This window comes from Mustela lutreola, chromosome 16 (assembly GCF_030435805.1).
Source record: "Mustela lutreola isolate mMusLut2 chromosome 16, mMusLut2.pri, whole genome shotgun sequence".
NCBI lineage: Eukaryota > Metazoa > Chordata > Mammalia > Carnivora > Mustelidae > Mustela > Mustela lutreola.
The window spans coordinates 54,162,176-54,183,493 of NC_081305.1; the positions used below are offsets into that span (position 1 = coordinate 54,162,176).

Here is a 21,318-nt window from a genome sequence, read left to right on the forward strand (position 1 = left end):
AATCCCTCCTGTCTGAAACTCTGACCTACATATTTTAGCTGGGTCAGTCTCCTTAACCTTCCATGTCTGGCTCCTCAACTCAGTGAAATTGCAGTCCCTTTTATTGTGCCCCCATCGCCTCTCACTCTGCTATCCACAAACTGCTATCCTCCTCTCAAAAAACCTGGATGATTATATGGTTGACTTCATTTTTGTCCTTCTCTCAAGAAGCACAGTTTTTCCCTGTCTGCATTCCATGTATGAAAATAGAGGTTTCTTGGGGGCGCCTGGGTGTCTCAGTGGGTTAAAGCCTCTGCCTTTGGCTCAGGTCATGATCCCACAGTCCTAGGATTGAGCCCCACATTGGGCTTTCTGCTCAGCAGGGAGCCTGCTTCCTCCTCTCTCTCTGCCTGCTTCTCTGCCTACTTATGATCTCTGTCTCTCAAATAAATAAATAAAAATTTTTAAAAAAGAAAATAGAGGTTTCCTGTATTTTGTTTAGTATTCTAGTTGTTTACAGGAGGATAATTCTGGGCCCTGTTATCCTCTTGTGCTCAAAAGCAGGAGTCCCCAACAGGTTTTTAATTATGTTTTATTGAGGTATAACATATGACATATAAAATTAATTCGTTCTAAGTATACAGTTCAATGATTCTTGGTAAATTTATAGTTGTGTAGTCATTGTCACACATTTTGATTAGCCTAAAGAGGATTCTTATACCCATTTGCAATCAATACCACTCCCTCCACAGCTCCAGGAAATCATTGATCTGCCTTCAGTCTCTAATGAACTGTTTTTATGAATATTTCATACACATGGAATCACATAAAGTCTATTGTGTCTGCTATCTTTCACTAAGCATTAAATTTCTGAGATTCAACCATGTTAGAGCACGCATCCATTGTTAACAACATTTTATTCTTAATATTATTACATTGGATGAATATACACCACATTTCATTTATGCATTCACCAGTTGATAGACATTTCAATCATTCCCACTTTTGGCTTTAAAAAAATTTTTTTGGGGGGGCGCCTGGGTGGCTCAGTGGGTTAAGCTGCTGCCTTCGGCTCGGGTCGTGATCTCAGGGTCCTGGGATCGAGTCCCGCATGGGGATCTCTGCTCAGCGGGGAGCCTGCTTCCCTCTCTCTCTCTGCCTGCCTATCTGTCTACTGTGAACTCTCTCTGTCAAATAAATAAAATCTTTAAAAAAAATTTTTTTTAAAGATTTTATTTGTTTATTTGACAGACAGAGATCACAAGTAGGCAGAGAGAGAGAGGAGGAAGCAGGCTCCCTCCTGAGCAGAGAGCCTGATGTAGGGCTCCATCCTAGGACCCTGGGATCATGACCCAAGCCAAAGGCAGAGGTTTTAACTCACTGAGTCACCCAAGTGCCCCTCCCAGTTTTGGCTTTTAAGAATAATGTTGCTGGTTCCACTTCCATCCATATTCTAGTTCAAGATGGTGGAAACTGCATTGCAGGTGGGTAAAGCAAGGACACAAGGCTCCATCTCCTCCCAGGAGAAGGCAGGCTGCTAGCACCTCTCATTCCTTGCCAGCTATGTTGAAGAGGCTAAATTCCAGGTGAACACAGCTGAGAAGTTAGGGGCTTTCTTCTTCGAGCTGCTGCTTATTCACAGGGTAGAGATTCTAACTCTGAACCCTGGCATTGATAGGTAAGGGCATGATGGATAGTATTTTCTCGGATGATGGAAATATTCAATATCTTTTTTTTTAAGATTGTAATTATTTATTTGACAGAGATCACAAGTAGGCAGAGAGTCAGGCAGAGAGAGGGGAGGGAGAGAAGCTCTCTGCCAAGCAGAGAGCCCGATGCTGGGCTCGATCCCAGGACCCTGGGACCATGACCTGAGCTGAAGGCAGAGGCTTTAACCCACTGAGCCACCTAGGCACCCCAGAAATATTCAATATCTTGATAAGGGTTTTAGTTAGATGAATATATGCCAGCTCACCAAGTGATGTCTCTGAGCTCCCGTGGAATCTGTCATAGTCAGTTCAGGCTGCTATAATAAAGTGCTACAGACTAGATAGCTTATAGAAAACAGAAATTTATTTCTCACAGTTCTGAAGGCTGAGAAATCCAAGATCAGGGCATGGACATATCTGGTATTTAGTGAGAGCATGTGTCCTGATTCATGAGGGCCTTCTCACTGGGTCCTCACATGGCAGAAGGAGCAAGAGTGTTCTCTGGGGTCTCTTTCGTAAGAGCACACATCTCATGCAGGAAACTAGCCTCACAACCAAATCACCTCCCAAAGATCCCATCTCAAAATACCACTGCAGTGGGGATTAGCACTCCAGAATATGAGTGTTGGGAGGGTTACAATATTCGGTCCACAGCAAAGGCTAAAGCTGTAGTTGGTAAATATTCCACAGTCATTTACATTACCCTGGATTGGGGGTTGGGGAGAGGGGGCTTTGTGGTCATTTTGTGGCTTAAACAATGTTCTTGTTTGTGTCCGGGTTAAGGTATGACTATGGAGTAATCTTGTCCTTACCTTGTTTCACTGCGGTCACAGGGTGGGTGTGTCTGATGTGAAATCATTTGTATCTAATAGGCGAACACCAGGGCCTGGATGTGAATGCCAGCAGGGGCTGTTTTACTCTTTATTAAAGGGGGGAAAAAACTTAAAGTAATGGAGTAAAAAGATAGGAAAGCTAGAGAAGTAAACAGGGATCAGATCACGGACAGCCTTGGGTATTCATGTAAAGAGCTGGCATTTCACTTTGGAAAATTAGATACTTCACACTGTCAAAACACATGACAGTCAGTAGCAATTGCGTCTAATAATAAAAAACTGAACTCGCAAAATTTTTCCTTTACTACACACATTGTAGATTCTGAGTAGGTATCTAATGAACAGGAAGGGGTCAGGGCTGAGATGCAATTTATAGTCATCAGCCTGTTCATTGTTGTTGTTGCATTTTGTGATGATCTATTTTGGTTTGCTTTGAACTTCATCGTGAAGAAACTATTGAATCACGGGAGGTTGCCAGGAAATGCACAGGGATATCCCGTGGATTTGAACCTCCTCCCTCCAACGTTGTCATCTTTTTTTTTTTTTTTTAAGATTATATTTATTTGTCAGAAAGAGAGAGAGAGAGTGTGTGCACAAGCAGGGGGAGCATCAGTTAGAGGGAGAAGCAGACTCTGCTCTGAGCAAGGAGTCTGCTGCTGGACTCGATCCCAGGACCCCGGAATCATAACCTGATTTGAAGGCAGACACTTAATCAACTGAGCCACCTAGGTGTCCCCCAATGTTATTATCTTCCACAACTAAGTACAATAGAAAAATTAAGGAATTGCCAGTAGCACAATCAGGGCAAGCTAAGTAAGAGAGGGTCTTTTTAGACCCAGGCATCCCTCCCTCCCTGTCCTTCTTCCCTGTGGGAGGGCTTTTATGAGCTTCATGTTGTGAAGACCCCAGACAGGAGGCTCCCTGGGAAAAGGGATTTGGGCTGTCCCCTGATAAAGCCCAGGTTGGGCAGTGGGGACCAGGATCAGAGTGCAGAAGGTGCCTATTAGCTACTGAATTGTGTCCCCCGCCTTGCCCCACTCACATGTTGAATCCTAACCCCAGTCCTGACCAATGTGACTGTATTTGGAGATAGGGCCTTTAAAAGGGTAATTCAGTTAAAATGAGGTCATAGAGCAAACTCAAATCAAATAGGACTGGCATTCTCCTAAGAAGACATTGGGGGCACCCAGGTGGCTCATTTGGTGAAGCGTCAAACTCTTGATCTCAGCTCAGGTCTTGATTTCAGGATCATAAGTCTAAGCCCTGCTTTGGGCTCCATGCTAGGTATGGAGCCTACTAGAAATAAAGAAAAGAAGAAAGGAAGAAGGAGAGAAAGAAAGAGAGATCAGCACACAGAGAGGGATGACCATGTGAGGACACACGGAGAAGATGGCATGTACACCCCCCAAGGACAGAGGCCTGGGAAGACACCGATACCTTGATCTTAGACTCCCAGCCTCCAGAGCAGTTGGGGAAAATTTCTTCTGTTGTTTAAGCCCTTCAGTCTGTGGTGCTTTGTTATGGCAGCCTGAGCACATGAACACTGTAGATATGAGAGCAAAGACAGAGGCAGCCACAGGTCACCTTCCCCCAGGAGACCTCTCTTGGCTTTCCAGGAAGAAGTGACCATGCCTTCCTCATCACCATCTCTCCTAGCAAGTGTGGGGGAGGGGATCAGCAGTGGGAGGAGTTATGAGTACTTCAGTGCTTTTCTGTTTCTCAGAAGCTTCATTTACCCCTGAGGTCAGACACCGTGTCTGATTTGCCTGTGTCTCTGGCGTGTACCATGGCACCTGCCACGTACTAGGTCCCCAGGTGCAGAGGTTCAGTGGACCAACACGTGTCTCTATGTGACCCGGGTCATTTCAAGGAGAAGGACTGGGTGAGGGGGACAACATCTGAGAGCTTTTCCACTCAGTCCCATCCCCCTTACCTATGGGTGCAGGTGTTCTTATCACAAGTATTACAAGTAAGGGCATCCAGGGACTCCTGGGTCGCTCTGTCGGTTAAGCATCTGCCTTCAGCTCAGGTCATGATTCCAGGGTCCTGGGGTCGATCCCCCTCTCCCCCTGCTTCTGAGCTTTCTCTCTCTCTGAAATAAATTAAAAACAAAACAAAACAAAACAAAACACAAGTAAATGCATCCAATCTTAGGGCAAAAGAAGAGGAGCTGTAGAAGTAGACTAAGGTCTTGGGGGTGGGAGCTTCTGACAGACCATGGGATCGGTGAGCCCACCAATCAGGGAGGAAGGGATGGAATTGAGACTGGCCTAGGGTTACCAAATTTAGCAACTACAAACACAAGGCATCTAGTTAAATTCAAATTTCAGGTATGAACAATAAATAATTTTTTAAATAGATTTATTTATTTATTTGAGAGAGAGAGTGTGTGTGTATAGGAGCAGGGGTACCGGGTGGGGATGCAGGAAGAGGGAAAGCAGGCTCCCTGCTCAGTGAGGAGCCTGCCTCAGGGTTTGATCCCAGGACCCAGGGGTCATGATCTGAGCTGAAACCAAGAGTCAGATGCTTGACTGATGGAGCCTCCCAGGGGCTCCACAACAAATAATTTTAATACAGGAATGTCCCATTGCAATATTTGGGACATACTTACATCAAAACAAATTATTCGTTGTTTAATTGACAGTGAACTTTAGGATGCTTGGGTGGCTCCATTGGTTAAGCGTCTGTCTACCTTTGGCTCAGGTCATGATCTCTGGGTCCTGGAATCCAGCCCGGGTCAGCGGTGTGTCTTCTTGTCCGCACCACCCCCCCGCCCCCCACCCTTCCCCTCTGCTCATCCTCTCTCTCTTTCCCTCTCCTGCTGTCTCTCAAATAAAATCTTTTTAAAAATTAAAAAACAAAAAGACTTTAGCTGGACATTCTAAATTTCTAGACCAGCCTTTCCCCCATCCCCCCAAAAGCCACCTCTGCACTGACCACCATCCCCAGGGCCCCTGTCTGAAGAAGGGTTCACTGTGAACTTTCACTTCTGCTTCCCCAGTGACCCAGGGCGCAGGGGGAGAGCCCCTACCCTCCACTGGCCCCGGCCCCACGGCCTCACAGCCTCACAGGCCTTCCACTCCCTCCCTGGGGAGGTGACTGCCGGAAGGATCAGCTCTGCAGTCCTGTGCACCCGGCAGGCACCCCAGGGAAGAACTGGGTCCCAGTGGATGAGCACGGGTGGGGAGTGGCAAGGTCGGGGAGTGTCATGTGGGGCCCAGCATCAGGCGCCTGGGGCTCAGCTTCCTCTGCCGGGTTCTTCCCCTTCTGCCCCGCCCATTGCCTGTCCCAGCGTCTGGGGGCCCAGCCCAAGGGCCTCCTTGTGTAGAGATGCTCCCACTGCTGCTCTTGGCCCTGCTGTCCAGTGGTGAGTGGGCCAAGGGCCAGAAGGGGCCTGGGTGGGGGCCCGGGGCCAGGGGCTGGAGCTTAAACCTCTGTCTCCCACAGGGTCTCTGGCTCAGTTCCGGGGATTCTCACTGCAAGTACAGAAGGAGGTGACTGTGCAGGAGGGCCTGTGTGTGCTTGTGCCCTGCACCTTCTCCTACCCCCCGATTGGCTGGACAGAGGACACCCCCGCTCTTGGCTACTGGTTCCTCACCGGGACAGACTCGAGCATCGGGAGGCCAGTGGCCACAAACAACCCGAATCGAGCAGTGCAGACCGTGCCCAGGGACCGATTCCAGCTCATTGGCAATCCCCAGAACCGGAGCTGTTCCCTGCTGATCAGAGAGGCCCAGATGGAAGACTCGGGATGGTACTTCTTTCGGGTGGAGAGAGGCTATTATGCGCAATACAGTTTTGTAAGAAACCAGTTCAATCTGCAAGTGACAGGTGCGGAACTGACCGGGGGTGGGGCCTCTCCTCCTCCCTGCCATCCCCCACCTCCTGCCCAGTGGGAAGGGGGTACTGTGGGGAACAGACCAGGGGTCGCCCCCTGCAACATCCCCTTCCGGGGCTCCCATGTGCCCTCTCTGTGTCCCAGACCTCACCCAGAAGCCAGATGTCTACGTCCCAGAGATCCTGGAGCCAGGACGTCCGGTGGCAGTCATCTGTGTGTTTAACTGGAACTTTGAGGAATGTCCAGCCCCTACTTTCTCCTGGCTGGGGGACGCCGTCTCCGCCCCAGGGCCCAGACCCAAGTCCTCCTACTTTTCAGTGCTTACTCTCACTCCGAGACCCCAGGACCATAGCACCGACCTCACCTGCCGTGTGTACTTCTCCAGGAAGGGCGTGAGCACAGAGAGAACCGCCAGACTTAATGTCGCCTGTGAGTCTGGTGGCGGGGCATCGGAGTGTGCTGATGGGCACGGAGGTTGTGCAGGTGGAGAGATGCAGCAGCTGGTGGTGGTGGGGGCAGCCCAGAGAGGCCAGTGAGGTGCCCAGCACACTGCCTCAGCGCATGTTTGTCACTTGTGTCCAGAGGGTAGTCCCACTTTCTCCCTGCCTCCATCCCGCGGGCGTTCTCTCAGACTGTAAGGAACCCCATCTTCCTCCCCAGAGTCAGCTCTCAATCTTGTTGCAGATGCCCCCAAAGACCTGGCTATCAGCGTTTCCCGAGTCAACACGTCAGGTACAGAGGACCTGGGGCAGGGAGGGGCTAGTCCTGGCAGGAGGACAAGCTGGTGTCAGGAGGGTGAGGGAGAGGTTGTTCCTCCCTGCAGCCTTTCTCTTGCTGTTTCCAGCCCTGGAGCCCCAGGGCAACAGCCCACATCTGGAGGCTGAGAAAGGCCAGTTCCTGCGACTGCTCTGTGCTGCTGACGGCCAGCCCCCAGCCACGCTGAGCTGGGCCCGGGAGGACCGGGTCCTCTCTAGGTCCCACCCTGGGGGCTCTGGAACCCTGGAGCTGGTGCTGCCGGCGGTAAAGCCTGGGGATTCGGGCTGCTACACCTGCCAAGCAGAGAATAGGCTTGGCTCCCGGAGCCGTACCCTGGACCTCTTTGTGCAGTGTGAGTGTGACCTGCCAGGCCCTGGTTTCCAGAAAGGGAGAGGGATGAGGAGGCTGGGGCTGGGGGCAGGGTCCCAGGCCTTTTGGGGCTGACGATTCCAATTCCATCTCTGATGTGGGCTCCCCCTGCACACACCACCAGGCAGTCCTCTGATGCCATCTAGGCGTTCTAGGGGTTCAGCTCCACCACACTCTGTCTGGAGGCAGAGTCAGATCCCGCAGTGGGGGGGATCAGTCCCACAAGACCACCCCCCGCCACTTCAGAGGCCAGCCTCAAGCCCAGGCTGACCAACCGTCATCTATAGATTGGTGTTTCTCGTGACACCCTCCCTCCTCGGATTTAATTAATGTGATAAAGTAGCTCACAGAACTCAGGAACATTTTACTGATGGTCTCAGGCTACCACAAGCGGATAGAACAGGAACAGCCAGTGGAAGAGACGCGGGTGGTGGAAGAGACGCGGGTGGGGTGGGGGGTGGGCAGGCATGGGGCAATGGCGGCTCTCCAGGTGCACCCTGATCCTGCCACCTCCACGTGCTCACCCACCTGGAAACCCTCCAAAGTGTGTTCTTTTGGGTTTTTATGGAGGTTTCAATAAGGCAGGATTGAGCAAATGACTGGCCATTGCTGACTGGCTCCACCTCCAGCCTCTCTCCCTTCCCTGGAAGTCAGGGGTGGGGTGGAACGGAGGTGCTTTCCAAAAATTGCCTCATTTGCATAAATCCAGGTATGGTGGAAAGGGGTTTGTTATTAATATCAAGACACCTTTATGACTCTCATCATGTAGGAAATTCCAAGGATTTTAGGAACCAGACAGAGACCAAACAGATATTTCTTATTATAAACCACAAATCACAGATGCCAGCCCTCCTTACCTATCTATTCCCTTGGGCCACTCAGGGGAGAATTGGTCAGCTGGTGACTCAATCCACGCCCCCCCCCCGGCCCCACCCCCTCAACCCCATCCTGCCATCTTGGTCTCCAAGGACCGTTCTCTGTCCAGAGGGCAGCCCCTTGTCTAAAGCCAGAACCCTGTCTGTTTCAGATGCCCCAGAGAACCTGAGAGTGATGACCCTGTATGCAAATAGAACAGGTAGGAAGGGGACCAGAGAAACCAGGGCCTCATGGGGCCATGCTGGGGGCCTCAGTGTCTGGAATGTTGGCGCCCCTGTGCCCTCAGCTGAGCATCTGTCCTGTCTCTTTCCTCTCCTAGTCCTGGAAAACCTCGGGAATGGCACATCCCTCCCAGTCCTGGAGGGCCAAAGCTTGCGTCTGCTCTGTGTCACCCACAGCAACCCCCCAGCCCAGCTGAGCTGGGTCCTGGGGGGACAGACTCTGAGCCCTTCCCAGCCCGCAGACCCTGGGATCCTGGAGCTCCCTCAGATACAAATGAAGCATGAAGGAGACCTCACCTGCCAAGCCCAGAACGCACTGGGCTCCCAGCACATCTCCCTGCATCTCTCTGTGATCTGTGAGTGTGGGGACATCTGGGGGCAGGCTGCCCGGGCCTGGGGAGGAGAGACACGGCCGACCCCTCCCCTTTCTCCCGCAGACACTCCGCGGCTGCTCAGCCCCTCCTGCTCCTGGGAGGTCGAGGGGCTGCGCTGTAACTGCTCCTCCCGAGCAAAGCCGGCCCCCACCCTGCGCTGGCGGCTGGGGGAGGAGCTGCTGGAGGGGAACCACAGCAACGCCTCCTGGACCGTCACCTCCAACTCTGCGGGGCCCTGGGCCAACAGCTCCCTGAGCCTCAGTGGGCCGCTGGGCTCTGGCCTCAGAGTCACCTGTGAGGCCTGGAATGTGCACGGGAAACAGAGCGCCACAGTCCTGCTGCTCCCAGGTCCGGACGGCAACTGGATGCTGAATGGGGCAGGGGCCAAGGTTCTGTGGTTAGAGCAGGAGCTGGGAAAGGGCACTCAGCCCCTGTGGCTAGGGATGCAGAGGGAAATCTAAACTGGAAGTCCTGTCATCTGGGCCTGGGGTGCCCCAGGGTTTCCAAGACTTGGACAGAAGGGGCTTCAGATAAAACGTCTGGGAAGGGAGCTGAAAGCCCGATTGCCCTGTGGCAGGTGGGTGTGAGGCTCCAGGTTAATGGGAGGGGCTTAGAGATGGCCGATGGTTTCCTTGTGCAGATAAGGGTCTCGTCTCACAAGCATTCTCCAATGGAGCATTTCTGGGAACTGGCGTCATGACCTTTCTTTTCCTCTGCCTCCTCCTGGTCATGTGAGTGAGGAGCCAGAATGTGTGTGGGGCTGGTGTGTGGGGCTGGGGCTGGTGAGGTTCCAAGGGGCACATGCTGGTTGTTTCCCCAGCAGGAAGACTCTGAGGAAGAAACAGACCCAGGCTGGGACTCCGGCCCAGGCGGGGACTCTGGCCCAGGCAGGGACTCTGGCCCAGGCTGGGACTCCGGCCCAGGCTGGGACTCCGGCCCAGGCTGGGACTCCGGCCCAGGCAGGGATGCCGCCGAGGCCCAGGCCTGCACGGAGAAGCACAATCCTGGACTATATCAACGTGTTCCCTAACCCTGGCCCCCTGGTGAGTTGCTCTTGGGCTGCCTGTGCTTTCTCGGCTCAGACTTCTCCCCTGGCCCCTCTCCTGTCCTGTCCTGTCCTGTCCCAATGTTTCCCCCGAGGGATGTCAAGGTGGAAAAGGAGCAGGTGTTGGATTCAAGTCCTGATTCTGGCACCTACTCTCTGTGAGACCTTGACCAGATCGGTCGCTCCCCCAGAGCCTCCATTTCTCCCTCTGCTTCCTTCCGGGAGTTGGTTCAAGGATTAGAATGCATGTACTTGCTTAAAATGGAGCGGCCATACCATGATTACCACTCTGATGATGTTACTGATTATAACTAATGATGTGATCATTATTAATATTGTCGAGAGGCAGTGTGTTTAGTGATTAGGAGCAGGGCTCTGAAGTCAGCTGGTCTGGGTTCAGTCCTGGTATTATCATCGTGCGTTCATGGACAAATCTCTTAATTTCCCTGTGCCTTAGTTTCTTTACCTATAAAATGGGGGAAAATAGTAATACTTATTACCTAGGATCATGCTCTTTCTTTTCTTTTTTTCTTCCACCTAGGATCGTTCTAAGGGTTCACCATGCTCACTGTAACTGTAAAGCATTTAGAATAGTACTTGGCATCTAGCAAGTGTTCTACAGATGCTGGAGAGTTTCAGGAGAGAACATTAATACACCGATGACTCCAAAATTTACATCTTTCAAACTCACCCCTGACCTTGAGACTGACAGCTGATTGTTGAGGCAGCACCTCTGTTTGGATGTCTAACAGGCATCTTGGACTGAGCCTGCCTGAGACAGAACTTAAGACTAACTCTTCCCTGTAGGCTTCCCCTCCCCCCGGCCCATCTTAGCACACATCTCAGCACCACATCCGCCCTGCTGCCTAAGCTGAAATCCTGGAAGTCATCTTTTGCTCCTCTCTTCTCCACACCTCACAATTAACCCATCAGCAAATCCCCTTCAAAATATGCCCAAACCACTTCTCCCACCCCACACCCGACCATGCACCACCCATTTCCTGTGCATGCCCCCTGCTTCCTCTCTCACCGCCAGTCTCTCTTTCTCCTGCATGCTATCCTTTACAAGCCCAAACAGGTACCTCTACCCCCATGGGGTACTACTCAGCAATCAAAAGGAACAAATGAGGGGCACTTGGGTGGCTCAGTACGTTAAGCATCTGCCTTCGGCTCAGGGCATGACCTCAGGGTCCTGGGAGCAAGCCCTGTGTCAGGCTCCTTACTCAGTAGGGAACCTACTTTTCCCTCTCTCCCTCTCTGCCTACTTGTGCTCTCTCTCTGTCAAATAAATAAAATCTAAAGTCATAAAAAAAAGGAAGGAACAAACAAGAGAAGCTACTGGTTGAAAAACCTTAGAGGCAAAAAAAAAAAAAAAAAGCCAACCTCAAATGGTCATATGTGCATGACTCCATATTTATAACACCCTGAAAATGGTGAAATTGTAGAGATGGAGGACAGATTCATAGTTGCCTGGGCTGGGGACAGGAGGCTGATGAGGACCATAAAGGAATAGCAAGCGAGGAGCTTTGCGGCAATGGGACAGTTCTCGTCTTGACTGTGGTGGTGGCCACAGGAATCTGCCTGTGTTTGTTTGCTCAGGTTGCCACAGCAAAGAACCACAGAACGGGTGGCTTAAGCCCTGCTATACCTGAGTTTTCACATCTGAGAGACCACCAAGGAGCCAAACACCAGTGCAATCACACGAGGGCTTATTCAGCAAGCTTAACCTTGGGCCCAAGTATACCCAACACAGCGGAGTAGGGACTTGGACCCTGAACTATATTATAGTCAGAGTTTTTAAAGGCGGAGTAGGGGTGGACTCTGCAGTGGGTGAGGACAAAGGGGGTTATGAATGATGTAAGAGTCTAAAGAATTTTGGAAGCGAGGTCTCCAGGACCTTGAGGGACTAGCTGTTGTCTGGGGAAAAGGTTATTCATTACCAATAATAAAAATCTTCTTATGAGACCCTTTATATGTATATCAGTGGGTCATATGCTTGGGAATGATCACTGACACTATCTTGGAGATTTAGAGATAAAGTTTCACATTTCTCCTATCAAGTAACCTTGTTAGTGAGATTTAGGTTTAGAAGAAATTTAACTTTATTTACATTTCCTTCTGCCTTAGCTTCCTTCAGTTTTTATGGAGGGGAGGGCGACATTAGGGCTTGAGGAACTGAGTTACTTGCCTCTGGAAATTGGACTATTGATAAGATAGCTTCTTTGTTGTAGATCACTAGGACATTTGTAAACCGAGGGAGACTCCTGTCTTGCAGGATTGTGATCTCTGCAAGTTAACTATTTGTTTTTCTTTTAGGGCAGCCAGGGGTGGCTGAGGGATGTCACACACACTACCGAGGGGAGGGGAGCAGGTAGAGAGGGGGTGCAAGGTGCCAGCTTTTGCTTTGCCAAGATGGCTGTACTTATGTCAGGGCTAGACTTGAGGTGTGTACAGCCTTATTTTTCTTGGCCTCCACACAGACGTTATTTACTGTTTGTTCCTGCCCCAAGATGTAATCAACCCCCAGGTCCTCGAGGCACCTGGCACATGGTAAGCTCTCGAGCAGCCGTTGAATGAAGGATGGTTGTTTTCCCCTCAGGCTGGGAATCGGAAAGCCACACCACGCAGTCCTTCCCAAGCCCCTCCTCCCGGTGCTCACTCCCTGGAATTGAAGAAGAACCAGAAGGAGCTCCATGTTGTTGCCCACACTTGTCCAGGGCCCAAATCACTCACTCAAGCCTCGGAATCGCAGAATAACCAAGAGGAGCTCCATTATGCAACCCTCTACTTCTCAGGCCTCAGACCACGAGAGACCCAGGAGCCCAAGGATACCCACTCAGAGTACACAGATGTCAAGTTCCACTGAGGCTGTCTTGGGCTGCGGCATGGCAGGGCTGGGACCCAGGTCAGGCAGATTGGAGAGGGTGAGAAAATGAGCCACCAGTCAGTCTCTCTCTCTCTCTCTCTCTCGTCCTCCAAGGATGGCTTCTCCTATCCCAGACCTGAGCACACTATTCTGAGAGGCAAGGAAAAGTCTTGGCTTTGCCACAGTTTCTCAAAGGTGGGAGGGCCTTTAAAGACAATTAAACTACTGCTCTGTGAGGTCAGCAAGCTAACTTCAGAGGCTAAGTCTGGCCGTCTGCCTAACTTTGAGCCAGGGGTGCTTTTTACATTTTAAAAGGTAGGGGGGAGGGGCACCCAGCTGGCTCAATGGGAAGAGTTTGTGACTTTTGATCTCCCAGCCCCAAGTGTGAGCCCCAAGCTGGGTGTAGAGATTATTAACCATAAAAATTAAAAAAATAATAATCTTAAAAAATAAGTGGTTGGGGGAAATCAAAAGAGGAAAGATGTTTTGTGATGTGTGGAAATGATATGAAATTCAAATTTCAGTGTCCATAAATAAAGTTTTATTGGACCATGCATTCTTTTATGTATGTCCACAGCCTATGTCTGGCAGAGTTGAGTCTGAGATACTTGCTGTCTGGTCGTTTGCAGGAAGAGTTTGCGGAATCTTAATCTAGAGTAATCACAGCCCCTTATTTCTACAGAAGAGGAACAGAGGCAGATGCCAAGAATGAGTTCAAGAGCAGTCACAACGACTAGCTGTGTGACAAGACAGGAAGTCCTCAGAGTGAGGTCTTTCAGGGCCAGGACACCAGATGGAGGTTGAGGGGAAGATGCCTTCTCCAACCCAGGAAGAGCAAACGCATGAGGGTCGTGGGAGTGGAAATGCTTTCCAAGTGGAATAAAAAAAAAAACTTCAGGGGCACCTGGGTGGCTCAGTCGTTAAGCGTCGTCTGCCTTTGGCTCAGGTCGTGATCCCCCTGGAATCACGCCTGCATAGGGCTGCCTGCTCAGTTGGGGGGAGCCTGCTTTTCCCTCTCCCACTCCCCCTGCTTGTGTTCCCTCTCTCGCTGTGTCTCTCTCTGTCAAGTAATAAATAAAATCTTAAACAACAACAACAACAACAACAAAACACTTCAGAATGTACTCTGAATCAACGGGCTGGTGAAGAGAGAAAACGGGTCTGTTTCTCAGAACAGACGCGTTCCTTCCCTTCTTCCTTCCCCAGAGATCAGAATTCTATATGCTTCTCCGAAAGCTCTCTTGGGGCATGGTTACCACTTATCAGGCAGAAAACTGAGGAGCCCAGAATAGATGTTGGACTTTGCATTAAAAAAATCTTTTTTTTTTTTTTTTTTTTTTTTAAAGTAGGCTGCAGCAGGATGTGGGGCTTGAACTCATGACCCTTAGATGGAGACCTGAGCTGGGACCAAGAGTCTGACACTTAACCCACTAAGCCATCCAGGCTCCTCTTCCCAACCCCCTCAAAAAGTTTTAAATTACACACTTGGAAGACAGGGAGAGCTGGAAAACAAAAAAAAAATTACAGATAAAGCAGAAGAGGTTATGCGTAATGCAGAAAAATAGGTACGGAGGTCAAAGAGAGTTTTCTCAGGGAACTCGCCCTGGTTAAGTTGCCATGTAATAAATAATAAGAGAAAGGGAAGGGGAAGGAAGGAGAAAATAACATTTTTGAGCATCTACCATGTATCACACTGCGAGCCAGTTATAAACAATTACCTCCTTCGGTAACAGCTGGTGTGCAGTAAAGAGCATCCCTGTTGTGGAGAAGTCAGACTCAGAGAGGTGAACTAACTTCTCTAAAGCCACACAGGAGAAATCTGTGGAAGGAAGAGTGCCACCTACCTCAGCAAAGGCTGTCTGGCTCTTAATCCCAGTTTTCCCCACTGCTTCGCAATCCCTTCTGAAGGGGGTGCTCTTGAGTGACAAGGACTCGGACCCCCAGGCGGTAATCCAGGGCACTTGGAGGGACTGAGGCATGAAAGGCCCATCTCTGACCAAATTTATAGTGAACGGGGGTAAGAGCTAAAGAGCAGAGGAAAGTTTAGAAGGGAAGGCATATGATTTCAAAAGGCTACAACTCTGGGGAGGGAAGAAGCTGGTGGTGGATATGTTTTCCAAGCCTGGGAGGGGTGCTGGGCTGGGGTCCTGAGGCTGTGTGTCCCAAGGGAGAAAATAACAGGCTGTTCAGAGATAACCCCACTTCAGCTAAACCCTCTCAAATTCCACACCTATATCTGTGGAAATGTTTGTACCGTTGACTGACATATATACGCTTACCTCACTTTGCTTACCTCACTTTGTGCTTTGTTTAATGCTTAACCCACTCAATACAGAAACTCTTTTTTTTTTTTTAAGATTTTATTTATTTATTTGACGCAGAGAGAGTTAGCAAGAGAGGTAATACAAGCAGGAGGAGTAGGAGAGGGAGAAGCAGGCTTCCTGCTTAGCAGGGAGCCCAATGTGGGGCTTGATCCCAGGACCCTGGGATCATGACCTGAGCTGAAGGCAGACGCCCAACTGACTGAGCCACTCAGGCGCCCCGAAACTCTTTTTTTTTTTTAAAAAAGATTTTACTTATTTATTTGACAAAGAGAGAGAGTGTGTGTGTGTGTGTGTGTGTGTGTACACAAGCAGGCAGAGCAGCAGAGGGAGAAGGAGAAGCAGGCTCCCCGCTGGCGAGAGAGCCCCACGTGGGGCTCCATGCCAGGACCCTGGGATCATGACCCAAGCCGAAGGCAGATGCCTAGCGATAGAGCTACCCAGGTATCCCAAGATTTCCTTATCTAATTCTGTTCATCTTTTTAAGGATGAACATCCTTCTTCCCTTCTTCCCATCCCCACCACCATACTCTTAGGAAGACGAAACAAAAAAACAAACAAAGAAATCATCAACAGTGACCAGCTGCATGGACATAGTCTGAACACAGCTTCCTCCCAAGATGAGGTGACAGGCTCTCCTCTCTTTATATCTGAAATGAACATGAACAGGGCTCATGTTCAATCACAGCTTTTTTCCTCATTCGAGCCACTAAAACGCAGGTTCTGACTTTTCTCTAATATAAATATTACAAAGAAGTTAGCAGGTAATAATGCTTATGACTAGGGTCAGATGTGAAAACTGAAGAACAGCTCCTAACTTTCTGCCTTTTATTAGTCACAGCTTATAAAACTTCCCTCTTGTCAATGAAATGGCCTGAGCTTTGTGGTATGAAGGATCTCCTGGTGACAGAATCACTCTGGTTCCCAGAAGATCACTACATAGCAAATAACGAAGAAGAAGGAGGAGGAGAAGAAGAAGAAGGAGAAAGAAGAAAGAAAGAAAGAAAGAAAGAAAGAAAGAAAGAAAGAAAGAAAGAAAGAAAGAGAGAGGGAGGAAGGGAGGGAGGAAGGAGGGGGGAAAGGGGCACCTGGGTGGCTCAGGCGGTTATGGATCTTCCTTTGGCTCAGGTCATGATCCCAGGGTCCTGGGATCTAGTCTGGCATTAGGCTCCCTGTTCAACCACAGGGCTGCTTCTCCTTCTCCCTCTCCCCCACCTACCCTACTCATGCTCTCTCTCTCTCTCAAATAAATAATAAGATCTTTAAGGGGAAAAAAGGGAGGGGGAGATTTTGAGTTGAAATTTTCCAAGGGTTCCCTTATGCAGATACTATTAACTCTGTTTGACAGTTGAGCAAACTGAGCAACCAAAAGGTTATAGGCCTGCACCATACCACACACATGATTAGTAAGGTTCAATCCCAGGCAATCTGACTCTAGAGCCCAGGCTCTTGGTCATGACCCTAAAGCAGCCTCCTGGTGGATGGTTGGACAGAGGGTGTCTTATAAAGAGGTGTGCAACTGTGGTACAGGGCAAGGACAAAGGTATTGTACCTGTGTCCAGATTCTACCACCTACTTCCCGACTGAGTGAAGGCAAGTGACTTTTTCCCCGTGTATGGAAATGATGGAGATACCCCTATTCAAAGTCGTGTTGTAATGACTGAATAGAAACCATAGATGAAGGTACTTCACAAACTGCAAACCATCCCCCATACATTGACTATGATAATCTGAGTATCCCTAAGTGTGATTATTTAAGTAGGGGGAGGTATTCTTCTTTGATTCAAAAGAAGAGAGAATTTATTGAGACCCAGATCTCACATTTGTTAATGGCAACTATAATATTTTAAATCTTATCAGCTTGTAAAAGCCTGCCTAGTTGCTTCAGCCATGGCGCTCCAATCTGCAGCGGGAATGCAAATAGCTTTGGAGAATAAGATACAGAGCAAGGGCGAGAACAAGATACGAGAACTCACTGTCTTCCATGCTCTCTCTGTTCTTCCTCCATAGTCATCCTAGGAGCCCTGATGGGGTCGTTACTGGGTGGTTGATGATATACATGGTTGGGATACCTACTCTGTCATGCTTTTTAGTGCTGCAGCCGGCTGGGGACTGCGTAAAATTCAACAGTAAATTAGCTGCAAAGACTGCAGTTGGCCACTAGGAGTCAGTATACACAGAGGGAAAGAACTCCGAATGGGGTCCCCCAATGCAACCACCTCATTTTATAAAGGCGGCTTGCCTAAGGCCACGTGGGGAAATGGCAGAAGTGAAATTCAGACTCAGACAGGTCCTAAAATGGATAAGCACTGAACATTATGAATTCCTTGAACCATGGTTGGGGTGGGGAGGATGCTGGGGAGCTTCTGTTTCCCCCCTGAACCCCCAGATCCTGACATGAGAGTCGTCCTTCAAAGTTGCTGTGACCTGGGAAGTTTCAAAGGGTGTGTTGCTAGGGCAACAGGTTTGACCAAGGTCATAACCTTGAACTATGTGAGCTAAGGTCCTGACTTCTGCAGTAGTTACTGGACTTGGAGGGAATGGGGCGGTTACCTGGGACCCTGGGGAAAGGCAAAGTCGTGTAAATGAAAATAAGAGTGAAGGCAGGCTCCAAGGCAGAAGTCTCAGCATAGATTCTCTGTGTTGCCAGATACCCCTTCTAATTAACCAGGGACTATCGGCCCCAGGAAGTATAAATAAAAAACCATTCTATGAGGGGTGCCTGGGTGGCTCTGTGGGTTAAAGCCTCTGCCTTTGGCTCAGGTCATGATTCCAGGGTCCTGGGATCGATCCCCACATCGGAGCTCTCTGCTCGGCGGGGAGCCTGCTCCCCGCCCCCCTCTCTACCTGCCTCTCTGCCTACTTTTGATCTCTGTCTGTCAAATAAATAAATAAAATCTTAAAAAATAAACTGTTCTATGTTTCTGATCACTGACACAATCATTCTCTGTCAAAACATTTATTCTCAGTCCCTAATGGTGTCTCAGCTTTGTCAGATACCCTAACTTTCCAGTCAGTTCTGGTTATTAAAACTCTGATTATTACAGCTCCTTACACCTTCCCCTCAGCTTCCCTCTCTATCCAGTGGAGGTTCAAGCTGGGACTTGCCTCCTCGGAGAAGAGAGGGAGACCAGTCACCCCAGACACACCTTTTCTCTAATCCCACTTAAAGCCCTGGTTCCCCAAAGTTTGGGGGCCTGGAAGAGGGACAGGCATGGGGACAAGTGACTCTTGACCCAACTGGCCACAGCAGTGGCCTCTTGTGGGCTGAAGCCGCTTCTCTGGCTAATCCTGGCTGTGTCCTGTGTGGCAGGTGTCCAAAGACTGGCTCTTTCATGAGGCAAAACTATGAGGACTTTGGTGGCTTCAGTGAAGTTTTCTGGTTACTCCTTTGCTTCTTGACATGAGAACGGTGGCCCTTCTCTCTGCCCCATGTGTTTCTCCTTTACTCCCATGCAGCTACTACATTTCACTTCCGACCCCAGAGGTATGCGTTTGCCACACACTGAGCCATTTTTTGACACCAGGTAGGTGTCCTACAATTTAATTCCACTCTTACACTGCCTATCTGGCGGTGGCATCAGATCCCACAGGGGACAGTCTCAGTCCCACGAGGGCGCCCCTCTCCCTTGCTTCAGATGCCACCTGCGCTTCTGATGGACTGGCCATAGATGGAGGTTCCCACTACCCTCTGTTGGGTTTCATAACTTTCTAGAATAGCTCACAAAGCTCAGGGAAATTCTTCCTTATGTTTTCTGACTTATTATAAAAGGATAAAATCAAGGCTACAGGTGAGTTGGGCACCTGAGTGGCTCAATCGGTTAAGTGTCTTCTTTTGGCTCAGGTCATGATCTCAGGGTCCTGGGATCAAGTCCCACATCGGGCTGCTTCTTACTCTCCCTCTGCCCCTCCTCCCCCACTCATTCTCTGTCCCTCTTTCTCTCAAATAAATAAATAAATAAAATCTTAAAAAATAAGAAAGGACACAAATTCATACCAGCCAAATGAGATTTGTAGGGGGAGGTCAGGGAGGGTCCCAACTGTGATGCTTCTGTGTCCTCAAGATGCATTGCCTTCTCAGCATGTGGATGTGTGTCACCAGCCAAGAAGCTCACCTGAGCCTTGGTGTCCAGAGTTTTTAGTGGTTTTTTTTTAGTGTTTTTTTTTTTTTTAATGTAGCCATAATGAGTTGAATCATTGGTCATATGATGTGGTTGAACTCAATCCCTAGTCCCTAGACCCTTTTCCCTCCCAGGGGGTTCAGGCTGACGTCACAAGGCTCAAAGCCCCAAAGCCCTAAGGACATGGTTGGTCTTTCCAGCATGGAAAGCCCCCACCTTCAAACCATCTAGGGTCCCACCGTGAGTCGCCCTGTTACCATAAACTTAGGTGTGGTCTCAGGGCCCGTCGTAAATATCAAAGACACTTCTGTAGCTCAGAAAATTGCAAGAGTTTTAGAGGTTCCCTTCCAGGAGCCAGGAACAAAGGCCTGACAAAATCTTTATTGTACAACACATACCAGCTTTGGACTACCATTTTTTATCTTACATCACAGGTATCCTGTCCTGTTCTCTCTGAGCCTGCTTTCAACACTTTCTTTCCCAGCAGCTTTCAGTAGATCTCATTCTCTACTGGTGGATTTCCACCTAATTTGTCATCTCAAAAATCCCTTCATTTTCCTCAAATTGCTCCAAGAGAACATAAAAACTCAGAAGGAAGGTAGCCAGAATAGCTCAGAAAGGCCATACATTCAGCTCTGACCTTGGGCAAGACATTAACCTCTCTGTGCCTTCGTGTCCTCACCTGTAAAATGAGAATAATACCTATTAGGGCTGCTGTGAGATTGGACTAGATAAAGCCACTTGGAATAGAGTCCAGTTACCTCCAAGTTTTCAAAAAATGTGTTATTTTCTCCCGCTGTGACATCATCATTGTCGCTGGTCTGGAATGCAGCATACAGAAGAAGACAAAGCTCTGGCATCAAAACAAGTTTATCTTGGCTGGTTTTGTTGCATGTTTGCCAAAATGACATGAGTGACTTCTCTGAGCATTGTTTATTGGTCAGTAAAATGGTGTGAGGGGTGGGTAATTAGGGGTGCCTGGGTGGCTGAGTTGGTTAAGTGGCTGACCCTTGATTTTGGCTCGGGTCATGATCTCAGGGTCCTAGGATCAAGCCCTGAGTCAGGTGCTGTGCTCAGTGGGGAGCCTGCTTGAGATTCTCTCTCCCCCTCTCTCTGCCCCTCTTCCACCTCAAATAAATAAATAATTTTTTTTTTTCAAACAGGGGGGGTAACTAATCCATGTATAGGTAACCCCCATGCAGTAGTATCATCAGGTCTAAGGGGCTGTGCCTTTTTATTTTGTTAGATAAGACCAAACTGCCCTCCAGAAGATACTGGTTTTTTGTTTGTTTGTTTTGTGTCTTTTAGGTTATTATGACTTAGGGACAACTCAAGAGAATTTGGGAGGGGGGATGAGAGAAGTATTCTGTGTCTTGGTGGTCGTCATGGTTACATGGCTATGCATTTGATGCGTTTGTCCAAAATTTGGAACTATACACCAGAAAGAGTTCATTTACTTGTATTAAAAGAATATGAATATAAATATAAAACATATTAAGCACTTTTTGAAAGATTATGTTCGTAAAGTTTAAATGAGATAATACAAGGGAACATGTCTACGTAATCTCCCTTTTGGGACCCTTAGGCCTACAGACTCCCACTGCCACTTTAGCAGACGCTTCTAGCAAATCTCAACTTTCAAGTGGTCTGAAAATCATTCATAGCCAAATGGCATTAGGGGGATTCCTTTCAGACCTAGCCCACAAATCTGACCCCTTCACTCCAGTAACCTCTTGCCAAGCACTCTGGCCACCACAGGGTGGGGGCAAAAGTGCCCTGCTCCAAGGCCCAATGTGGGACGCAGGCCTGAGCAGTGACTGCTGACCTAAGCATGTTTGACTGGGAGCCTAGTAACCTGGATCCTCCACTTCCTCATGAAAGCCAGCAGGAAAGCCCTTCCCATGTATGAGACAAAGGTACTGGGAACCTGGAGTGCGAATTAGAGTCTGGACGAGGCTGGGAAGGAGTGAGAAGGTTGAGAATCCTAAGGCCAAGCGGACAAGAGAGGGA

At 49.2% G+C, this 21,318-nt stretch overlaps 1 protein-coding gene across 8 annotated transcripts; it reads left to right on the plus strand.

Moving 5' to 3' along the window:
• Positions 1-5,615: 5,615 nt before the first annotated feature.
• Positions 5,616-16,429, plus strand: LOC131817546 (sialic acid-binding Ig-like lectin 10). Of its 8 annotated transcripts, none has more exons than XM_059151035.1 (12): positions 5,616-5,888; positions 5,969-6,352; positions 6,504-6,788; positions 7,044-7,091; positions 7,183-7,467; positions 8,512-8,559; positions 8,680-8,937; positions 9,019-9,303; positions 9,596-9,686; positions 9,776-9,860; positions 9,897-9,998; positions 12,600-13,420. In XM_059151035.1, the coding sequence occupies exons 1-12, from the start codon at positions 5,852-5,854 to the stop codon at positions 12,864-12,866; spliced, it is 2,175 nt and encodes a 724-aa protein (XP_059007018.1). In that variant the 5' UTR covers positions 5,616-5,851; the 3' UTR covers positions 12,867-13,420. The 8 variants fall into 8 exon arrangements, 6 of the variants coding, with proteins under 6 accessions (XP_059007018.1, XP_059007014.1, XP_059007015.1 ...); XR_009348547.1 differs by adding an exon at positions 13,549-16,429 and having other exon boundaries at positions 5,618-5,888; positions 9,776-9,998; positions 12,600-12,924; XR_009348548.1 differs by adding an exon at positions 13,444-13,461 and having other exon boundaries at positions 5,618-5,888; positions 9,776-9,998; positions 12,600-12,924.
• The last annotated feature ends 4,889 nt before the right edge of the window (positions 16,430-21,318 follow it).

Coding starts and splice junctions, on each gene's coding strand:
- LOC131817546 (XM_059151031.1), top strand. CDS start 5,852: ATGCTCCCACTGCTGCTCTTGGCCCTGCTGTCCAGTG. Junction 9,304..9,595: donor CACAGTCCTGCTGCTCCCAG/GTCCGGACGGCA, acceptor TTCCTTGTGCAG/ATAAGGGTCTCGTCTCACAA. Junction 9,999..12,599: donor TCCCTAACCCTGGCCCCCTG/GTGAGTTGCTCT, acceptor TTTTCCCCTCAG/GCTGGGAATCGGAAAGCCAC.